A 20,067-nucleotide genomic window follows, 5' to 3' on the forward strand; every position below is an offset into this window, starting at 1 on the left:
GTTACTAGGTCTCCCTTAGTCCTCGCCTAGCCTGCAGGCCCGAGGCTCGCTCTCATTTCAGTAACCCCCATTCTGTGGAGGAGACAACTGGACAGGGAGGCCGACTGGGCCCACGGTCTGCACCGCCTGAGTGGAGGAGCCCACTTTCAAATGCCCTCGGACCACGAGCCCGCGCAACCCGGGCATCCCGCCCTCGACCAGCACTCCTGGCCCTGCTGGTCTGCCCGGAGCTGCTCTGGGCACTCTTGGCCGGGAGGCTGGCCGACCGCAGAATAGGGTTTTCAAACTTTTTTATTTATCTTCAAATAGAGAAGGCCTTTGTGTAAGTGAAATCAGGCAGGAGTGACCAATCCTGAGGCCTGCAAGACCAGGTGGGCCTCCACAGTCCCCTCCATGGCGGGGGCTCTGACCACACCCTGTGGGGGGCCCTGGGCCTCTCTGCTAAGAGTCCAGCCCCACCACTCGGCCGCCCACTTCCCACAGCTGGACATCCTTGGCTCAGCCCGTCTACCTCAGAAACAGGTAGAACAGGGACCTCTGATCCCCATTTGGCAGAGGAAGAAACCGAGTCCAGAGCCAGAGACTCTTGCCCAGTAATGGACCTGCAGCGGGAACCAGGTGTCCTGCTGTTTTTAAGGCAGTGCCCGCCTGCAGGACAGAGGTGGCCAGGACCAAGGACAAGAAGGCCCCTGCCTGCCAGCACACTCCTCCTCGGCCGCCAGCCCTCTGGCCAGCTGTGTCCCCTCCAGAGCAAATCTACGAAAGCACCCTGTACCTGGAATAGGCCACCCCCGGCCACCAGAGTGCTGGGAAAGCTTCAGGGGACCACAGGGAGACCCTCTTGCAGAACACCAAGGGCCCTAGTGTGGCAGCTGCAGTGTCACTGGGAGGTCTCCCAGAGGACCACCGCAGCTGCAAAGCCCTGAATGAGCTGGGCAGGGGGACCAGCGCCTGGCGTGCTGGCAAGGCCCGGGGTGCCAGCTTCTCGGCCTGAGCCCCTGGTGTCTGTGAGGACTCCTGACCCCAGGCGTTCAGAGGGACTCCGTCTGGACTTGGCGTGGGCTGGAATTCCGAGCAGCATGTTATACAGTGCTGCGATGCTGGCTCAGTGGGCATCACAGTCCCCAGCTGCGCCCGGTCCTGAGAAGAGGGAGCAGGTTCCGGAACAGCGCTGGGCCCCAGGCCACCCCTCCCCCAGGCAAGGCGGGGCCCTGACTGCAGCCCCACAGAGCAGGCCCAGCCTCCTGCCCAGGCTACATAAATCACCCTTCCAATAATATTTGTATTGATCATCTAGATTGGAAACCCCGGTTGGTCCATTGTCTCACTTCCTCTCCCAGGGCTCACAGATGGGGTCCCTTGGCCTCATCTGCGTTTCTAATGGGACTTTTAAGTGGAACAGCAGCAGCCCGCAAGGCCCCTGTCGCCCTGGGTGTTGGGAGCCTAGAGGATCCATAAATATAGTCCTTAAGCGACGAGGACTAAGTTCAAGAGTCTGTGGCGGGGGAAGAGTGTACAAGGTGCGCAACTCGGAGATGGGCTCCGTGGCCCCACCTGAGTGCGCACGAGGAATGCAGGAGCCCAGGCCCACTGCAGACCCCCACAGGGGACACGGGCATTTGTCAGGACCCCTAGGTGATTCACAGGCTTGTTAACATTAAAGAAGCGCCACTCTAGGCCCAGCCTCCTAGTGTACAGAACAGAAAAGACCCAGAGAAGGCCGAGAGCTTGTCTGAGGTCACACAGCAGGCAAGGCCGCCTGAGCTCCCAGTCAGGAAAAGGAAGTGGGGGGACAGGTGGCTTCAGAGTGACAGGCCAGTCACTTCTGGGCTCCTCTCCCTCCCCAGCTCCTACCTCCTTTCCCAGGGTGTGGACAGATGGTTCAGGCCAGAGTCTGGCCCCCTGTACTCTTCCAGGCTGGAGGGGCCAGCAAGAGCTGCAGGGGCTCCCCGGGAGGGCGCCTCCTCCTGCCCGGCCAGCCAGCTGCCCCTTCCTGGCAGCAACTGGACAGAGGATCCCAGGGAAAACCACCACCTGGGTCTGCCCAGCAAAGCCAGGCATCTGCAGAGGGGCCCAGAGAGGCGGCCACCAGAGGGCCCAGGAGACGGGGGCAGAGAAGCTGTGGACAGAGGGAGGGACAGAGATGGACAGAAACAAAGAGGAGAAGGGGCCAGAACCAGGCCAGGAGAGGGGAAAGGGGGGCCAGGAGCCAGTGAGGAGTGGGGGGCCGAGAGCAGGCAGCTGGCCCCAGCAGCAAGAGCCCAGCGGCGGCCCTGCCCAGCCTGGCCCGGCCCCCAGTGCCGCCGCAGCTGCCACACTAAGGCCCTACCACGGGGTCAGGCCTGCCCTGGGGCTCGGGGAAAATAAATGGTGTCCAAGATAAAGGGTCCAAGAAATTATCTGTCTTATTGTCATGTCCTGACCGCAATGGGCAGGGTTGCAGGGCGGGGACGGGAGGGGGGCACCATCCCAGAAAGGCCAGAGTGGCAGGCCAGCAGCACTCGGGACCCTGCCCCAGCCACCTGCCTCGGCCACCCACAGCCCCGATCCTGTGGGCCGGGATGCCTCCCAGGACCCAGGCAGGAACCCATGGGGCAGTGCTTTCTAAGAGGGCAAGGACCAGGAGGCGAGGCCCAGCCTGGTGACTTTCGATAAATAACCTGCGGGCCAAGTATGCCTTCAGCGACTGTCCCTGATGCACCCCTCAGGGCGGCTGAGGTCTTGTGGGTGCGGCTTGAGCATGGGGGGGTGGCTGAGGGCGCCCAAACTCCCCAGAGGAGGACGAGGCCTTCCCAGGGTCAAGGGCAGGTCAGGGAGACCACATCCCACGCCATGAGCGACCACACACTCAAGCTTGAAAGCCACATGCACCAGCACCGCGCACGCGCCAGACTGGTCCCCCCCAATGCAGCGCATCCAGAGCGACCCAGAGGCCGGAGGCCTGCGCCTGGGGCTGAGCAGGGCACACAAGGTGGCCACCTGCTGCAGGGCCTGCAGGGCCGCCGGTGCCCCCAACCACCGCCGCTCTCCGGGGCGCTCCCAGCCACAGCACCTCTGGTACCACGTTCAGCTAGGACCGCGGATCCTGGGGTCGCCACACCAGGGGACCAAGGCTCAGGGTGAGGCCCAGGATGAGGCCTCCGGGGGCAGCAGCGGGCACCTACCATACTTGTCGCCGTCCTCGCCGCGCGCGCTGATCCTGCGGCCCAGCACCTGGATGTGCTTGCCGCTCGTCCTGCTGTAGAGCTGGTACAGCCGCAGCTGCTTACGGCTCACGTCGTCCCGGGCCCGCGTCTGGTTCTCCACGTGGATGCGGAAGTCCACGTTCTCCTCGGCCACCAGCACCTGCGGAGGACGGGGACAGGGTGAAGGCCATGGCCACCCTGCTCCACAGAGCTGAGGGCCCCGGTGGCCCAGCCAAGAAGCAGCCGAGAACCAGCCTCGGTGGACGGTGGATGGCGGACGGTGGACGCACCCGAAGTTGCTGGACGCCGCCCCACAGCCCTGCAGGGAAGCAGGAAGCCCCGTTCGCCCTGTGGCCAGCTCCTCCTCAGAACAGTGGCACCAGCGCCCCACCCCAGGACATGGCAGGATGCCGTGAGGACATGGAGAGCCAACGGGAAGAAAAAGACCTCATCCACCGGACCGGGGGAGAGGGGGACGGACAGAGAGCCGCTGGGGGAGGCCTGGCAAGTCTCCATCTGGGAACCGATGGGCCAGAGGCCACTGCCATGCCGAGGCTCCTCCCCACCCCTGTGACCCTCCCACTAATTCACACCCCAACCTCAGGCCCTTCTTGGAGAACCCTCCATTTCATATCACCCATCAAAGTTCCCTTTATCACCTGGGCTTAGCTCGGATCTGCCCACCTCCTCCAAGAAGCCTTCTCTGGTTGCACCAACACCCAACTCTCCAATCTCCCATCCCAGACATGGCCTCTCATCAGGATAATGGGCACCTACTTCCTCATGGCCTCTTGCTAATCTGGTCCACTCCAGCCACCTGTTAATCCATCCTGCACCAAACCTGGTCCTCGTAGACCCCTCCCTGGCACACTCCCCATGCTTTGCCATCTTCTACTGCTCCCTTCCTACCAGCTACCCTGGCTCCTGCCTCAGGGCCTTTGTACTTGCTCTTTCCTCTGTTCCCCTGGTTTTTCCCTGCCCTCTCCACTCCAGGTCCTTACTTCACCTGCATCTCTGCTCAAAAAGGCCTTTCTGGACCGCCCTTCTGAGGCGACCTCCAACTCAGCCTTGACCCCTGATGTTCTGTGTTCCTCTGTAGCACTTATCAACCTGACATACCATCTCCCAGTCTGGTTTTTGTCTATCTGCCCCCAACGGACTGGGGCACCATGAAAGCTGAAGCTATCTAGCTGTGTCCTCCTTGTACGCTGCTTTTCCCCAGCACCGAGGACAGTGGACACCCACACACACGGTGGATGGATGGGTGGATGGGTAGGTGGACAGGTGAATGCTGACAAGACTCGGAGTCCTGCCGTGTCACTTATCATGACATTAAGTTTTCCCACGACCCATCCCACCTTAACCATAAAGCTGAGCAGGTCCTGAAGCCTGGCACGCAGGCAGTCACGTGTCTGGCACAACGTGAGACACAGGGGACCCTGTTCCCAGGATGCCCCACCCATGCCGCAGCTCTAGCTAGACTTGCCTGCAGCTGACACCCACCCTGATGCTCAGGGACAGTAAGCCCCTCCTATGGGCACATGTCCCAAGACACCTCCATGCATGGACTTCAACCCTCCTGGAATGACTTCCGGGAGTGGCCTGGCCCTGTCCCCTCCCCCAAGGGTAGGCGCCAGCATCCCCCGCCCGCCGACCCCCACTCACAGGAGGCCCTATCGACCAGAGGTCAAACCAATCTCCTCACCCCGGGCCCCCAAGGGGCACTCCCTGCCCCAGAAGCTGGCCTCCCATTAACGATTTTCTCCCTGGCCCACTGGACAGAGGCAGCGTGGGTGACCCAGGGTCAGCAGAGGCTGGAGGGTGACCCTTCCACAGGATGTGGGGTGAGCAATCCATCTTGCCCAGCTTCCGTGATTTAAGCCACACCCTGAGGCCTGATCAGTCCCGGGGTAGGGAGTGGGGGTGGCCTCTCCAGGCCCTGGGCAAGGCCTCTGGTGGGCTCAGGGCTGCCAGTGTCCTTCAGCCTGGCTGTCACCTGCCCCAGGCACCTGCCTGGCCCCCACCTCCAAGGCTGGGAGGGTCTCCGCACATGCAGCTGTCCCGAGTCAAGCTCATCGGGTCATCCCTAGGTCTCCACTCCACCTCCAGCAGGCCATCAGCAAATGCTTGCAAATGTGGCCCAAAATGGGGGATACCTGGAGGTCAGTAATGACCCTACTTCTTACCACCCAGACAGGCAGATCCCACAGGGCGATGGCGGGGGGAGTTCTTTTTTTTCCCCCTTTATTTTATCTATTTGTTTGTTTATTTATTTTGGTGCCAGGGGTTGAACACAGGGGTACTTACCCACTGAGCCACACCCCCAGCCCTTTTTATTTTATTATTTTGTGTGTGTGTGATGCGAGGCAAGCACTCTACCAACCGAGCTCTATCCCCAGCCCCTTACTTTTTCTTTTGAGACAGGGTCTCACTAAGTTTCTTAGAGCCTTGCTAAGTGCTAAGCCTGGCCTCGAACTTGCGATCCTCCTGCCTCAGCCTCCTGAGCCACTGGGATTGCAAGGGCTGTTTTAAGCTGTGGAGAGCCCTGCTGTCCTCTGCTCCAGGCACTCTGCTGAGAGTGGATATGCTTTTCTTCTACCTGCCCTGACCACCCCAGCAGCTGAGTCCTCTTCACAGATGGGACCTCAGGCCTCTGCCCAGAGCCACAGGGCTAGGTGGGTGAGCAGAGCCCCAGGCTCTGCCTCCAGAGCACAGGCATGCAGGGCTGCCCGGCCCCATGGCCCCTTTCCCTGTCCACTAGTTGGGTAACAGGTCACTTGGCCTCAATGCCTGAGCGGGAACCCAGTCAGGGCCTTCCAAGGACAGTCAGACCTGCCGTCTGCCCACTCACACCCTTCAGGGGACAGAGTCACCAGAGGGGCCCTGAAAAGCCGCAGGACAAACACAGTCCCAGCCCCATAGCTCCTTCAAAGTGGACGGAAGGGCCTCGCAGCCCATCTCGCCCCCACCCCGCCCCCCTCCACGTGTGGATCGTGTTTTCGGTGGAAGTAGCTTTTCCCACTGGGGAGGGTGACCTAGAGTGACCCCAACTTCACCCCCTGCCCTTTCCCCAGTCTGAGGTTTCAATGGGGTGGAAATGTTCCCTCCCTAGCCCAGGAACTGCACAGAGGCAACAGGGCCCAGCCTGCCAGAACCGGGGGACAGAGGCACCCCCTGGGCCTGGGGACCCAACCCACCTGGCCGCAGTCTAATGCTTGTCTCACGTGGCCCAGAGCACGCAGGAAGGCAGTGTCCCTGCCCGAGCCCTGCCCTGGCTCCCAACTCCTGCAGGACAACGTCCAGGTGGCCTTAAAATCCAGCTCTGCCCTAGGCAGGCTGTGGGCCCCTCTGAGGTACAAGAGATCTGGCCACCTTGTGGGGATTGCTATGATGTCCATCCCACTGGGGCGTCCGACGCCACCGGAGCTCCCTCTGGCCTGAAGCCTTCACCCTCCACTCTGAAAAGCACACTCGTGGCCTCTTCCTACGTCTTCCCAGGCCACGTTGCCACCAGCCACCAGCCCGCGCCCCATCCACACCAGGAGTGGGGCCAGCCCCGGGCTGCCCAGGTCCACCCCAGTCTCCTTAACCCTCAGTTTCCCATCCGCAAAATAGAGTTTGTTTGTAATATTTACCTCAGAGAAAAATGGTGTAAGTGAACAGCAACCACATTTCTCTGTCTTTTAAATGGCCGTGACATGCAGAGCTGTGACTGAATCACCCTACAATCGCCCCAGCAGCCCCGGGAGGTGGCTTGCTTACTATCCTCGTTTAACAGATGGAGACTATGAGACTCCGGGAGGTTATATCGCTTGTCCTAAGTCATAGAACTGGGGAGGGGACCACCTTCCCTACTGTCCACCACTTTTGACTCACCTGCGGCCACCCTCCCTCAGGCGCTTCACTCCCCACCTCCTCTGCCACGTCAGTGCTCCCTGCTTCTCCTGGATTCCACTGTCCATAGCTACCCTTGTAAACCAAGGACCAAAAATATTAAATGGGAAATTCCAGAAATAAGCTATTCGTAAGTTTTACGTTTGGTGGCATTTTGAGTAGCATAACAAAACCTTATGCCGCCCCCATATCCAGCGTATCCACACTATATACACTACCCACCAGGTAGCCACTCCACAGCTGTCTCAGCCATCAGGGCAACTGATCCAGCGTATCCACACTGTATACGCTACCCACCAGGTAGCCATCCACAGCTGTCTCAGCCATCAGGGCAACTGATCCAGCGTATCCACACTATATACACTACCCACCAGGTAGCCACTTCACTGCTGCCTCAGCCATCAGGGCAACTGTCTCGGGACAACAATGCTTGTTTGGTACTGTCCTCCACCTGGGGCATCCACTGGGGATCTTAGGACATATTCTCAAGCATAAGGGAGGAGTGACTGCATTCCAGGATAGTGGCTGGCTCAGAACACAAGCCATAGTTGAGGGGTGAGGGATATTGTCTGTGAAACGGCTGAAGACCATGAACTCCTTTTCTCAAGCAAGGAGGACGGGGTCCCACTGCTGTCTCCCACTCCAGCTCCCGATTGTTGAGGTCTTCTGTAGTCCCTGCCCCTGTCTCCGGGCAGCCTGTCCAGAAGGGGTGGTCTCCCTGGCCCCAGGTAGGCAGCCACAGACTTCTGGCCACATTCCCCCAGCAGCAGAAGGTCAGTCTCCCCAGGACTTCCAGAGCATCTCCAAATTCTGGATTCAAACCTGGTCCCTGGTAAGGTTGGCCCCCTCTCTACTCCCAAAGGCAGCTCCTAAAACTCTTCCTCGAGAGCAGCCTGGACTCTGGCCAGGGGCCGCTGCCAGCCATGGCACCCTCCCGATCACTGTTGTTGAGAGCAACTCTCACGTTGGCTCCTACTTCTTGGGCATCTGCTCTATGCCAGGGCCCAGGATGCCCATTTGCCAGGCACTGTCCTTACTGCCCACGTGACCAGAGCAGGTCACAATGATGACTGTCCCTGTGCTGTAGGCAACCCAGGGAGACACAGAGAGGCCAAAGGACCAGTCAGAGCAGTAGAGAAAGCGGCTGAGCCAAGATCTGAGTCCCTGTCTGCTCTGCAGCCCACAGGGTCCCCGCAGCAGGCACTCCTGTGTAGGACGCAGAGGGGGGACCGCCACCCCTGGACCTAGCTGGACTCAGATGGGCAGCCCCACCCTCAGCCCAAGTGTCTGGTTCCCTCCTGTCACACTCCCCATGCCCAAGCCAGCCTGGAGAGCAAGGAGGGCTGCAAAGGGCCCTCCCCACCCCCAGCCTGTCCATTAAGCTCCCAGAGCTATCAATGTATTGATTGGCAGGGCCGAGTCATCCGCATGGCGGGCGTGGCAGGGTGGGGGCTGGGCCTGAGGGTCAGCCTCCCTCTCCCCATACATCACCGACTCCTACAGATTGTCAATATGGGTGCTGGGGCAGGCGGCCACACCCGGAGCCACTCTGGGGACAGGGACGGCCCTGTCAAGCACTGAGCCTGCGTCTCTTCTCCCCTTTCCCTTACAGGCAATGCCGGCTTCGATCCCGTCCCTGTAGCCCTGGGGTGGGGAGAGCCGTCCCCAGGCCTGTGATCACAAGCCAGCCCTGAGTTCTGGCATCCAGTGCCCACCGGGCTGTGCCAGCGCCTCCACCCCTGAGCTTGACGTCACAGGCACCCCAATGGCCCACCAGGCCTGGTCTGCTGGAGACAGCCGTGCCCGCGCCTGCAGGGCTCTCACAGCGCACACACGGTCACGGACCCCTCCACCTGGCCTGTTCCTATCTTTGGGCTCCATCGGGACATCGCCCTGGACAGTCCTCCTGTCCTGAGCTGGGCTCCGGGCCCTTCCACACTATCCCCACTAGCTGCTGGGGCTCCCTGTTCCAGCACCCAGCCTTGGTCTCTTCCAGACCCCAAGGGCTAGCAGAGAAGCTGACGCCCTATGCCGAGCGCCTGGAGAGTACAGGGAAGCTCCATCCAGGTCCTCCATGCCGGGTCAGAACCAGGTGCCATGGTACCACGGCAGGGTCAGCCCTCCCTGGACTTCAAGATCTGCATACGGCCCACAGCAGGCCTCAGACACCCAGAGCCAAGCAAGGACCGCAGCTCACGTTTACCTCCCACTGATGTCAAGCCTGGCACTGTGCCAAGTACTCCCCCCAGAGGACCACAGTCCACCCTGGCAGCAGCCCCCAGGAGGCCACAGAATGGAGAGACCCTCAATTTGCCCAGTCACAGAGCCACTGAGGGGCCAAGGCAGGAGTGACCCAGTGGGTTGGAGCCAAAGCCTGAGACCCTTCTGTGCCTGTGAGTTCTAGCAGAGAATATGGGGGGCGAAGGACAGGGACAAAGTGCTGTGAGATTGTGGGATTCCAAGGTAGAAGGTGGACGGGAGCCGGGGGGGCTGGTGGGTAAGGCAGCCCAGTGTCCGCCCAGGGGACCCCGGGGAAGAGCTGAAGCCCCTGATGTCTCCTCCGGGCCCTTGAAAACCAGTCCAGCCAGACAGGAAGCAGCGTCCCATAAATGTTTATGGATTGCTAATGAAGAACAGTGCCATATTTGAGCCCCTACTGCATACCTGGTCCAGGACTGGGCTTCTATTACTCCTACCAACAGGTCTGGGGAGCGGTGTGATCATCCCTATAGTACTCTGAGGCAGTCAGAGAGGTCAGAGGCATTGCCCAAGGCCACACAGCCTGTGAGTGGCGGAATGGCAATTAAATCCAGACCTAAGGCCAAAGCTTATGCCACCAGCAAACTGGAGGAGAAGGCCTATTGTCACCAATCCAAGAACCCTGTTGGCTTCCTCTAGCGCGTCGCATGCCCCAGACACACACGGCACATGACGGAGCGACTACTATTGCTCAGGTATTTATCAGCCTCGATGCTGGCTGCAATACCCCCAAGACCCCTGAGAAGTAGGAGCTTCGCACTGCCCCATTCTGCAATGTCCCCACCGAGGCGCAGGGGATTAAGATCGGGAAGCAGCACAGGCAGGATTCAGACCCTCAGAAGCCACCGCCCACCTGGCTGACCCTCAAGCGGATAAACCAAGGCTCAGAGGAAGGCACAGACAGGATGGGCGGTGACAGAGCCAGGGCTGGTGCGTGGCCCCGGGAGTCTTTCTGCTTGGTGGCCCACAGGAGGCTTGCCTTGGACCCTGTCCTTGACACAGCAGTGTTTTAAATGAGTCTGAGCTGAGGCCCCTGGATGTCAGCAAGGCGCTGCCACCAAGCCTGACTGGAGCCTGTGGCCCCCCCCCTCCCGCTAGTGCTCTGAACAGACCCCACAGGCCCCAAGTGCCACAGGAGGCCAAAGCCCATGCCAAGGCCAGACAGCCTCCCACCCTGGCATGCGGGAGGGATTCGGCACCCCGGTCCCCCAGTGTCTGCCCTGGGTCCAGCAGACATTCCTCCTCGGAGCAGCCCTTGCCCAGAGTCAATGCCCTCCTCCCAGTACCGAGGAGCTGACAGGGTGACGGGCAAGGCAACCTCCCAGGGCCAGAGGCATGGGGACTGCACACACGAGTCTGTCACCAGCACTCCCATCAGGAAGTAAGGGTTGTTTTTGTGTTTGCTTTCGTTTTGTTTTCCCCCATTTTATGTGTGCAAAAGCTAAGACCCAGGAAGGTCAAGTAACTTGCACCAGGTCACACAGCAAAGAGAAGGCGGAGCTACCACTGGAGCCAGGCTGGCAGCTCCAGAGCAGGCGCCCGACTGTGGCCCTGAACCTCTTGTCCTTACCCGTAGAATTCCCTCCTTCCAACAGCTGGGGAGGCTCTGCCCAGACGCTGAGAGAAGTCCTAGCACATGCTGAGCCCTCCGCTGAGCACACCCAACCTGCTAGGGCTACATGGGTGCCTTCTGCCCTTTCTGCGTTAGCCTGACAGGCCTGCACCCCCATTTTCTACACCCAGGGTTTTCCTGCTAGAGGACTAAGTCCTGCTGAGGATGGACCTCCCTGCCCGCCTCCAGCCTCCTTCTGGGGCCCGGGGCACCCACAGAGCTGCTCAGGAAGGGTATACAGGCTGCACACGGAGACCCTGACATGCTGCCCAGGCCCGCTGGCACTGGCTGAACCAACCACAATAAAATTTTAAAACCCACCTCTTATCTCCACGCAGGTGACACTTTGGAACATCAGGAATGCTGGCAAGGTGCCTGCCTCTCTCCCTCCCCCTCCACCTGGGAAGAAGGCTGGATGAAGGGTGCGAATGCCCAGCCCCACCCCACAAAACATCCACCTCTACCTCCAGGACCCTCTCAGAGAAGCAAGTTCAGGGGCGGCAGGTCCAATACCTCGAGCCCAGAATCGCCTCCCTCAGCACCCTCCTGGGACTGTTTCGCCACCAGGATTCCTTCTGATTAATGCCAGGATTCTCTGGAAAAGTCAGCCTGGCACAGTGGCATGAACACAAGATCTTGCATCCAGAGGGCGGGGACTCAGCCGTGCCTTGAACAAATCCCTTCCTCGTCTCTGCCTCGCTTTCTCCGTCCATGTGGGAGGAACGTCACTCCTTCCTACCCACCATCTTGTACAATGGTTGGAGGATTGAAAGCAACTGCCTGATGCCACAGACACTGCGAAATTCTTACGAGCACCTTCTTGGTGGAGGAAGATGCGCCCTGCCCCACAGAGCTGGGAGCGGTGGTGGACACACTCCTGAGACCTCGCCATCTCCCTGCCAGGCTCCGAGCTCTGGGGCCAGGTGCCCTCTAGGGCTTATCCTCAGGTCAGCAAGAAGCAGACTCCCCCCAAGCAGCTGTTGAATGAAAATCTGCCTAAATGGAAGATGATGATCTTTAAGAAATTGAAAGTGCCCAAAATAAATAAACAAAAGTGCCACCCAATAGGACAGTTTTCCATCCTCCTCTTGCCCCAAAGGACACTGTCCCCATACTAGCCAGCTTGAAGGAAGGGTCCAAAGCCCATGGAGGAAGCTGGGTGTAGCAGGTGGTCAGACAGAGAGGGACATGGAAGGAAACTTCCAAACCAGAACACCTCTTGCACAGGAAGTGGCCGAGTGGGAAGGACAAGGCACTAGGAGGGACAGGGGACTGGAGGAAGCCTCCCCTTCCCCCTCCCCCCACCCCTGGCCTGCTCATGCCCGGCTTGTCTGGGAAGGCCTGGACCTAGCTGAGCCTGGCGGTGGGAACAATGTCAGGCAGGTGCCGGCTGAGCCTCCTGAAAGGCCCGGCCCGTGTCATTGTCACAGCTCAGCCAAGTGCAGAAAAGCAATTTACTGGTCACGCCACCTGCTCCGGAGGACATTTCTAAAATTCTTCCGATTGGAGCTATCCACAGTGCCCGAGTCCTGGGGAGAAGGGATGAAGGGATCTTATTAAATTCCCAGCTTCCCGCTTCCCAGGGTGGCTGCGAGTGAGGGCGGGACTCAGCACCCTGGGGGTGGGCGAGGACAGTGTCTAGCATTCAATGTGCTCATGGAAACGTGGCTGGGAGGAACCTGTCCTGACCCAGGCTGAGATCTGGGGGCAGGGGGCAGACTATTCCTGAGATGGACCAGACCCCCAGGAAAGCAAGGTGGGGGAGGACAGGATGGGGGGACCCCTTTCTCCACCCAGACGACTTTCCAGGGAGGATGAGAAGTCACGCAGCTCTGTCTCGCATCATTCCAACCCCAGGGCCACTTCTTTCACAAAGGATGAAACTAAGACCCACAGGAAGTCATGGGCAGGGAGCGATCGATGGAGCTGGGGTCCAGGCCTAGCCTACCAAATCGCCAAGCCCTGAGTCCTGCCCACCATTCAGGGAGGCGGGTGGGCCCTGGGTGCACTGTGGGCCTCGCACTGAAGGCGCTCCAACTCACTGTCTAGGTACAGGCTGCACGCATGGAGCCACTCTCCAGCGTCCGCACAGCACCACCTCCACTGGGATCAGACCCCCAACTCCTAGCAACTCCCCCCATAGGGGCTGCCCCTCATTTTTACCACTAAGGACCACACAAACTTTGCCCCTGAAACGTAAATGGGTTTGTGGGCTGCCAACCTCACCCGAACCCCCTGGGGAACTACCTCTTTACCTTTCAGGGGTCAGAGGGTTTTCTGAATCTGTGGGTTGCTGAGAACTCTCTTTCAGACATGGCACATTTGGGCACAATTTTTTGTGCACTGTTTCAAGGACACCCCTCCCCTTATAATCCCACTCTTAGATGTATTCCAAGGGCACATGAACCAGCTGGAAATGCCAGAGGGGACAAAGGAGCAAAGGCTGGAGAGTGGCGTGGAGGCCCCTCACCTGCGGAGGGCTGCCTCTGGACCTACCCCAGGCGGGCCTCCAACTCTGGCCCAGAGGTGGAGCTGGGACACACAGCCGGGCTCCCTCCCTCACACTCTCCTTGGAGAAGACAACCCCCCCCTCCAGCAGCCCCTCCTGGGCCTCACTTCAAAAAGAACCAAGAATGGGATGCACCCTGAAGCTCCAGCACCCATGACCAAAGGCCCCTCTCCTGAGAAGCAGGTTCCTTAGCTCCGGCCCCTGGTCCAGCCGTCAAGCAAGGAGCCTTCCCCAGGCCAGACAAGCAGACCCTCCACAGTGACCCTGGGGCCTGCCCTCTGCTTGGGGACTCAGCTGCAGACCAGGCAGGCCATGCCTGGCACTGGCCTCTCTCTCTGACACCAACCATTCCCCACCCGGTCCCCCACCCCCATCACTACACAGGGTCACATCTGCTTTGGCAAACAGCCAGTCTTAAGTTACTGACTCCAGTTGTATTGATTCAAGGAGTCACTGGGGACCCCAGCCTGGCCAACAGGAGGAAAGAACCCATCAGCCTGTCCCTCCAGCCACCCTCCTCCCAGCCTCAACTGGCTGCCCCCAGTTCACATCCATCCCAAGGGCACCAGTCCTCTTCTGCCACCAGCACCTCGGCAAGTGACTGCTGAGTCTCACCAACCAGCCCTCAACACACACATTCCTGGTGCCAGAAATCTGGGAACTTCAATTTCCATGTGCGAGGCCTTCTCTGGACATCTCCAGAGCCCAGAAGGCTCAGGCTTAAGCACCTTCCCAACCCTATAGGGACACCTGCCTTTAAGGAAGAGGGGGAAGGGGCAGATAATCCTCTTTTGGCCGGCGTCCAGCTCCTCCCAGATCCCCTCTCTGGCCGCTCTAGGTGGGTGGGGGCTCAGGCAGCTGGGCTTCCCATTCCCTCTGCCCCCACCCCGCCATGCCGAGGCAGCCCTGGTCTGGTTCTAATCGGGCCTGAAGTCGGCTCCCTCTTTCCCTCCCCCCGCCCTTTTCCTTCATTTCCACGGCTTTGGAAGCCAGAGCGTTCCAACTGTCTGCGTGCCAAGACCTTCCCGAGTCTGAAAGCTGCTGAAGTAACAGATCAGATTTTAGCAAGTGCTTTCCAGGCTGAGCGCCAAGCCCTCTTCTGATTCACGGAGAGCAAGAGTGAACGCGGAGCAGGCGGGAACCAGCCGCCGGCTGCAGCACCTTGGGCCAGGGCGTGCGGAGCGCCGCCTGTCCCGGAGCGGCCTCGCGGACAACCAAGCCGCCCAACGCCTCCGCGGGACCTAGACCCGGCGCTCTCTCTCCCTCTCTGGTGGTGCTCCCGCTCTTGCTCTCCTTTTCTCGCATACAAACGCCTTTGAAACCACAGAGTAATTTACAACTGCAGCTCTCTCCTTGGACTCCAAATCCTCTCAACTGAAAGGAGTCTTTTTGTTTGGAAGAGCGAACGGCGATGTTAAGGACAGTTGGCAGAGAAAATTCCTAAGTCCCAACTCGTCGCTGACTTCGGGAAGGGGTCTTGGGGTCGGGCACGTTGCTGGGGCTGAGCCCACTAGCTCCAAGGGATCTCATCCCAATCGAGGCCGACAGGCGCTGCGACAACCCACGCCGGCTAACGAGCGACAGCAGAGTCCCTTGCCCTTGGCTCATCAGCCAGCGGCGCAGGGAGCGCGCGGAACCGCCCTTTCGCGCCCTGGGAACAGGTGCACTGGGCTCCGCGCCCGGGAGGGTGGGGCACCCGGAGGGGGCGCGGCCCCGGCGAGGGGGGTCGGCTTCTGCCGCGAGGCAGAAGGGGGGGGGTCAAGTCAGGAGCCCACGTACCTGTACCTGGAAGCACAGCAGCAGGAAGTGTAAACACCTGCGGAGAGAGATGGAGAGGTGGTCAGTGGGACTAGAGGGAGGGGGCTTTCGGACAGACAGACACGAGGCGGAGTCAGGAGCACAGACGTGCGGGAACACGGGCAGACGGTCAAGCAGGGTGGGCAGCCCCGCACGCGGGCGCTTACAGGCAAGTGCAGGCGGAGGGCGCTGAATACATCGCTGGGCGGGGGGGAGGCGGCGGCTCCTAGCCCAGCCTGCACATGTCCGCTCCGCGCGGCAGGGACCGGGCGCCTCCGCCTCCGCCTCCGCCTCCGCCGCCGCTGCTGCTGCTCCCTCCTCGCCGGCTGCTGCTGCTGCAGACTCTGCTGCTCCGGGGCGCTCCGCGGCGCGCCCTGCGGCATCAGCGCCCCGCGCGGCTCCTCCCGAGCGCTGCGCCCTCCGGGCTGGCGCGGGGGCTGCGGGGCGGCCGCCGCTGTGCAGGAAGCGCTCGGCTGGTGCGGGAAGCTTGCTCACTGCTGTCCGGCAGCCGTCCAGGCGTCCGCGGAATGCTGGTGCCCGGCTCACTCCGGGGGCAGCATGCGCGAGAGGAATAAAAGCTGGGGCAGGCTCTCTGGCCGGGGCGCGGGACTGCGCGAGGCCAGGGGTCAGCGCTCTGGGGCTGCGGCGCGCGGCTGCAGCGCGAAAGCGTCACGGCCGCTCCGTCCGGGCGCCCGCCGGCTCATGTCTCCTCCTCCGCGTCTCTCCGGCCGTGCGCATCGCCGCCTCCCACCACTGGCGGCGGCCGGGGCGTTTTCTACGCGCGGGCGGCGAGGGGGCGGGGGGCCGGGGGCGGGCCCGGGCCCGAGCCGGCACAATGAGGATGCGGGGCTCGGGGCTCCCCCCTCGGGGCGCGGCCGGACGGGCGCTCAGCTCGCCTGGGTGCGCCGCGCCCACATCAAAGGCGGCCCTGCCTGCTCGCCAGCCTGCCGCGGCCTCTCCACCGCCTCCTCCTCCTTCTCCTGGTGGCTCCGGGTTGGAGGGGAGGTGCTCACTCTCGGCGACGGGACCCGCAGCTCCGAAGGGCAGAACCTAAGAGGCTGGAGTGGGTGAGCGCTGGAAGCCGTCGGAGCTTTGCACCTGGGCTCAGTGACCCGCGCCACAGCGCAAACGTTGGCCGAAATGAACAGAGAGCGGTTCCCAAGAACGCAGTTAGGTGCCGAGCGACCTCACTCACCCATATTTGCTCTTCACACTCACACCCACCAGCGTTGGAGTGGGGAACCGGGAGAGGGCGGGTCAGGCCCAGCCCCCAGCTCCACTTGAGGGACGCCGCTTTTACCCGCCAGGAGTCCACACAAGATATTGATTTTCCCAGCCACCCTCCCGGCGGAATGCCCACGCTAAGTGAGCCTTCTTCCTCTCTTCTTTCCCTGCCGCTGGAAGTGGGGAAGGCTCCGGGTCATCTCTCCCTTCTTCCTCCTCCAGGGCTCCGGGTCGGTTCTTGGGATCCCAGCTGGGCTCTTGCATTAGCGAGCTAGTTTTGGAAACACATGGCTACCACCTAGCGGCTCCAAGGCGCCACTACAACTCCAGCTTGTGAGGGATATATACTTGGAGTAGCCAGCAGGACTCTGGTCAGCGACCACTCTAGGCCCTCTTCCAGCCTCCTCCCAACCGGGCTAAGATTTATTTCCATTTGTGTGCTATTAAGGAACTTGCCTCCTTTGGTAGGATCCTCAAAAGATTGGTTCCGCAGGTGCCCACCAACCGCAAAATCCTGTCCTTCCCACTCACACCCCTTTTAGAGATTGCTGCCACCAAGCTCAAACTAGGACAGATAAAACAGGTCACAGAGGAAAAGAAACTAGAGAGCAAGCTCAAAATGAAGAACTCAGGAATTCGGACTATGTGGTTAAAAGCCTTCTGTCACCGGCTATGGTTCAGAGTTCCACCCTCACTCAAGCATAATAAAGTAGGTAGGTGCTGTCAAGCAGAGCTATTTTCAAGTCACAGATCCGATTATCAGTATTTTGTGTTCCAAATATCAAGCCTCCCTGCGAGTTATTTTAAGCTCCTGTTCAATGCTAAGGCTATTCTAAACAGCCCTGGAGTCAAGTACAGAGAACCTTTACAAAACTAGGTACCAAGTGACCGCAAAGTCTTTGCAAGAAGCTGCTGGACTGAATTTATGCAGATATTCTGCCAGAACTGGCCTTGAGAAGTTACTACTAAATGAAGATGAACAAATCCCAGATAGTTTGAAATGACCCACCAGAGCTAGGTGTAGTGGTGCATGCCTATAAGTCCAGCAATCCCTATAATTTCAGGTAAGCCTGGACAACTTAAAGAGACCCTGTTTTTAAAAAGGGGCTGTGTGGGTTTCAGTGGTTAAGCATCCCTGGGTTTCATCTCCAGGGATGAAAAAAAAAAAAAAAAAGACCCACCATCAACAGACATGGACAGAACTAGGCTTCAGAAGTTACTACTAATTCCCAAGTTCTGGAAATGAACCAATCCCCAGATAGTTTGAAATGACCCACTGGACCTGAGCCATCGCCATCACCTTTGATCTTGCTTTATTAGAAAATATGAGTCAAGGCTTGGTTCTGGCCTCCCAAGACAGTGTTTAGTAACTCCTGGCTAAGATCATATTTCCATGCTATTATACTACTACTATCTCTATTAATTTTTAATGGAAGGAGTATAACTATTGTTCCATTTAAAGGGTTCTGTGATCTTAACTTATCAATCTCCTCTACCACACAAATAAGACTGACCAAGAAGTCCAGACACAGTTCTTAGTAGAAACATAGCCATAGGTCCTGGGTTTGAATGTTGTTTCTCTCACTTCTAGCAAGCAATCCAAGACTGCTTTCTTGTCTACAAAACACGATTCAGAACACTAAACTTCCATGGGGTCACAGAATTAAGAATGAAATTCATCTGGCATATACTAAAGCTCCAAATGTTTTAGCTGTTTTTTAACTAATAATTCTGGTTTTACATTGTCTTCACATTATTTTCTTCACAATTTCTAATGAGGAAGTAAGATTATTCCCTAAAGTTGAAGCAGCATCTAACCAGAATCTTTTGACTACAATTTATTCATTTCACATTATTCCTTTTCTCCATTCTACATCTTCAAACTCTTTCACAGGTGTAAAGATACGCTAACAATAAACTACTCACCATATGCATGTCTTAAATGAATTCTATCTGGATTTGATGTGTTCACATAGCAGTAATATATTCTACATATTTCTTCCCTGATTTTCCAAATCCCAGCCTGCCAACCAGAACCCAGTACCTAAGCAATACTCCCAACTGTAGTCCTAAATGCCAAATAGCTCCTTCCAAGTCTAAGAAAATGAACAAAATGAACCTGGAATATCTTCTCACACTAAAAAGCAAGTCAAACCTATAATTTGATTGCAGTTATCAAAGAGTAATCTTTTATGTGGAGCTCTCAGCTAGGCACTCAGGGTACAGCAATGGATAATGGACTTAATGGAACCTAGTAACTAAGCAAGGCTAGTATGAATAGTCATCTATGTTGAGGCCTGTCTCCTGCTAACTCAGAGAGGTCTGTGATGGCAAAAGGTAGCTTCAGAAGGGTCAAAGGGGGCAATCTTAGCAACCAAAAGTGAATTGAAATACAAATAAATAAAAATCTCTATGTGGGAGCTGGGGTTGTGGCTCAGTGGTAGAGCATTTGCCTAGTATGTGTGATGCACTGGGTTCAATCCTCAGCCTCAGCACTAGACAAAAATAAAGGTATTGTATCCATCTACACCTAAAACATTAAGAAACTTCTCTGTGGGATAAATCCACTGGTTCCTTTCAGAGATTGACAATATAATTTACATAATTTTTCAATAAAAGTAGGTACTTGGCTTACTGATAACAAAGAAAATGCCTGCAGAATTATAAATGGCATTGGCTAAAGACTAAGCCCATTAAGCATCCATATTCAGCAGACTGGCCGAAGAAAAATATACTTGTCCCCAAAGTACATAGTGATCTTCAGACCCTCCTGAACCAGTTTTATCTACTTAGTGACAGAAAACAAAGGAAGAACAGTTGCTTCTTATTGGTCTTTATGGTAGAGACCTGCCTACAATGGGTTCAAACTCAAGCATGCACAAGGACACAAATTCATGATTCTCCACTATAAGTACCTTATAGTGCTTTTAGACTATTAAATCCAAATGATAGGTATCACCTAATAGTTTTCACTATAGAAAGATTGTCAAAAGTAGTAAAATCTAGAAGGAAGTTAATTTTCAGATTGCCATCATACTGAGTTGGCTACCTAGTAGTACTAAAGGTGAGGAGATGGGAAACACAGGCCTGCCTGGGCTTTCAAGGATGGATCGGATTCAATATAATGAGGCACAAGAGGACAACCACCAAGGCCAACTGGTTTCTCTCAGAATGGTAGCAAGTTCTTCTGGGCTTCCTGCCACATGTGACTTTTAACTAAACTGAAGAAACTTCGGTCTCCAGACACAAACTCAAGACACTAAAAGTTCAGACCTACATTTTAAGACATTTTTTAAAAATGAAGGCAGACAGCTTGTGTGAGGCACTGGGTTTGGTTCTCAGCACCACACATAAAGATCCATTGACAACTAAAATATATTTTTTTAAAAAATGGAGGCAGAATTCCATCAACTCTATCCTGAATCACATACTACCAAGTGCCAGCACAAAGGAGTAATTCTAAGTTTAATGTACTTCTTGGTACCATCTCTACCTGTAGCACTTAATCTGTTAATATCAAGCTGGCTGATAACGGGAAATTTAAAGTAGATGATCTTGACAGCAGCAGTCAACATGCACCTGTAGTC

General features: G+C 57.5%; 1 protein-coding gene across 1 annotated transcript in view; it reads right to left on the reverse strand.

The window, feature by feature from the left end:
- The window catches only part of Fgf18 (fibroblast growth factor 18), a 28,244-nt gene extending 12,605 nt beyond the window's left edge, over positions 1–15,639 (reverse strand). Inside the window, exons 1-3 of the mRNA XM_071612789.1 lie at positions 15,424–15,639; positions 15,239–15,322; positions 3,165–3,345 (exon numbers count right to left, since the gene is read on the reverse strand). Of these exons, the coding sequence (XP_071468890.1) occupies positions 3,165–3,345; positions 15,239–15,322; positions 15,424–15,639 (481 nt within the window). The remainder of the gene's footprint in view (positions 1–3,164; positions 3,346–15,238; positions 15,323–15,423) is intronic.
- Positions 15,640–20,067: the final 4,428 nt, after the last annotated feature.

The sequence above is a fragment of the Marmota flaviventris genome, chromosome 5 (genome assembly GCF_047511675.1).
Source record: "Marmota flaviventris isolate mMarFla1 chromosome 5, mMarFla1.hap1, whole genome shotgun sequence".
NCBI classification, from domain to species: domain Eukaryota; kingdom Metazoa; phylum Chordata; class Mammalia; order Rodentia; family Sciuridae; genus Marmota; species Marmota flaviventris.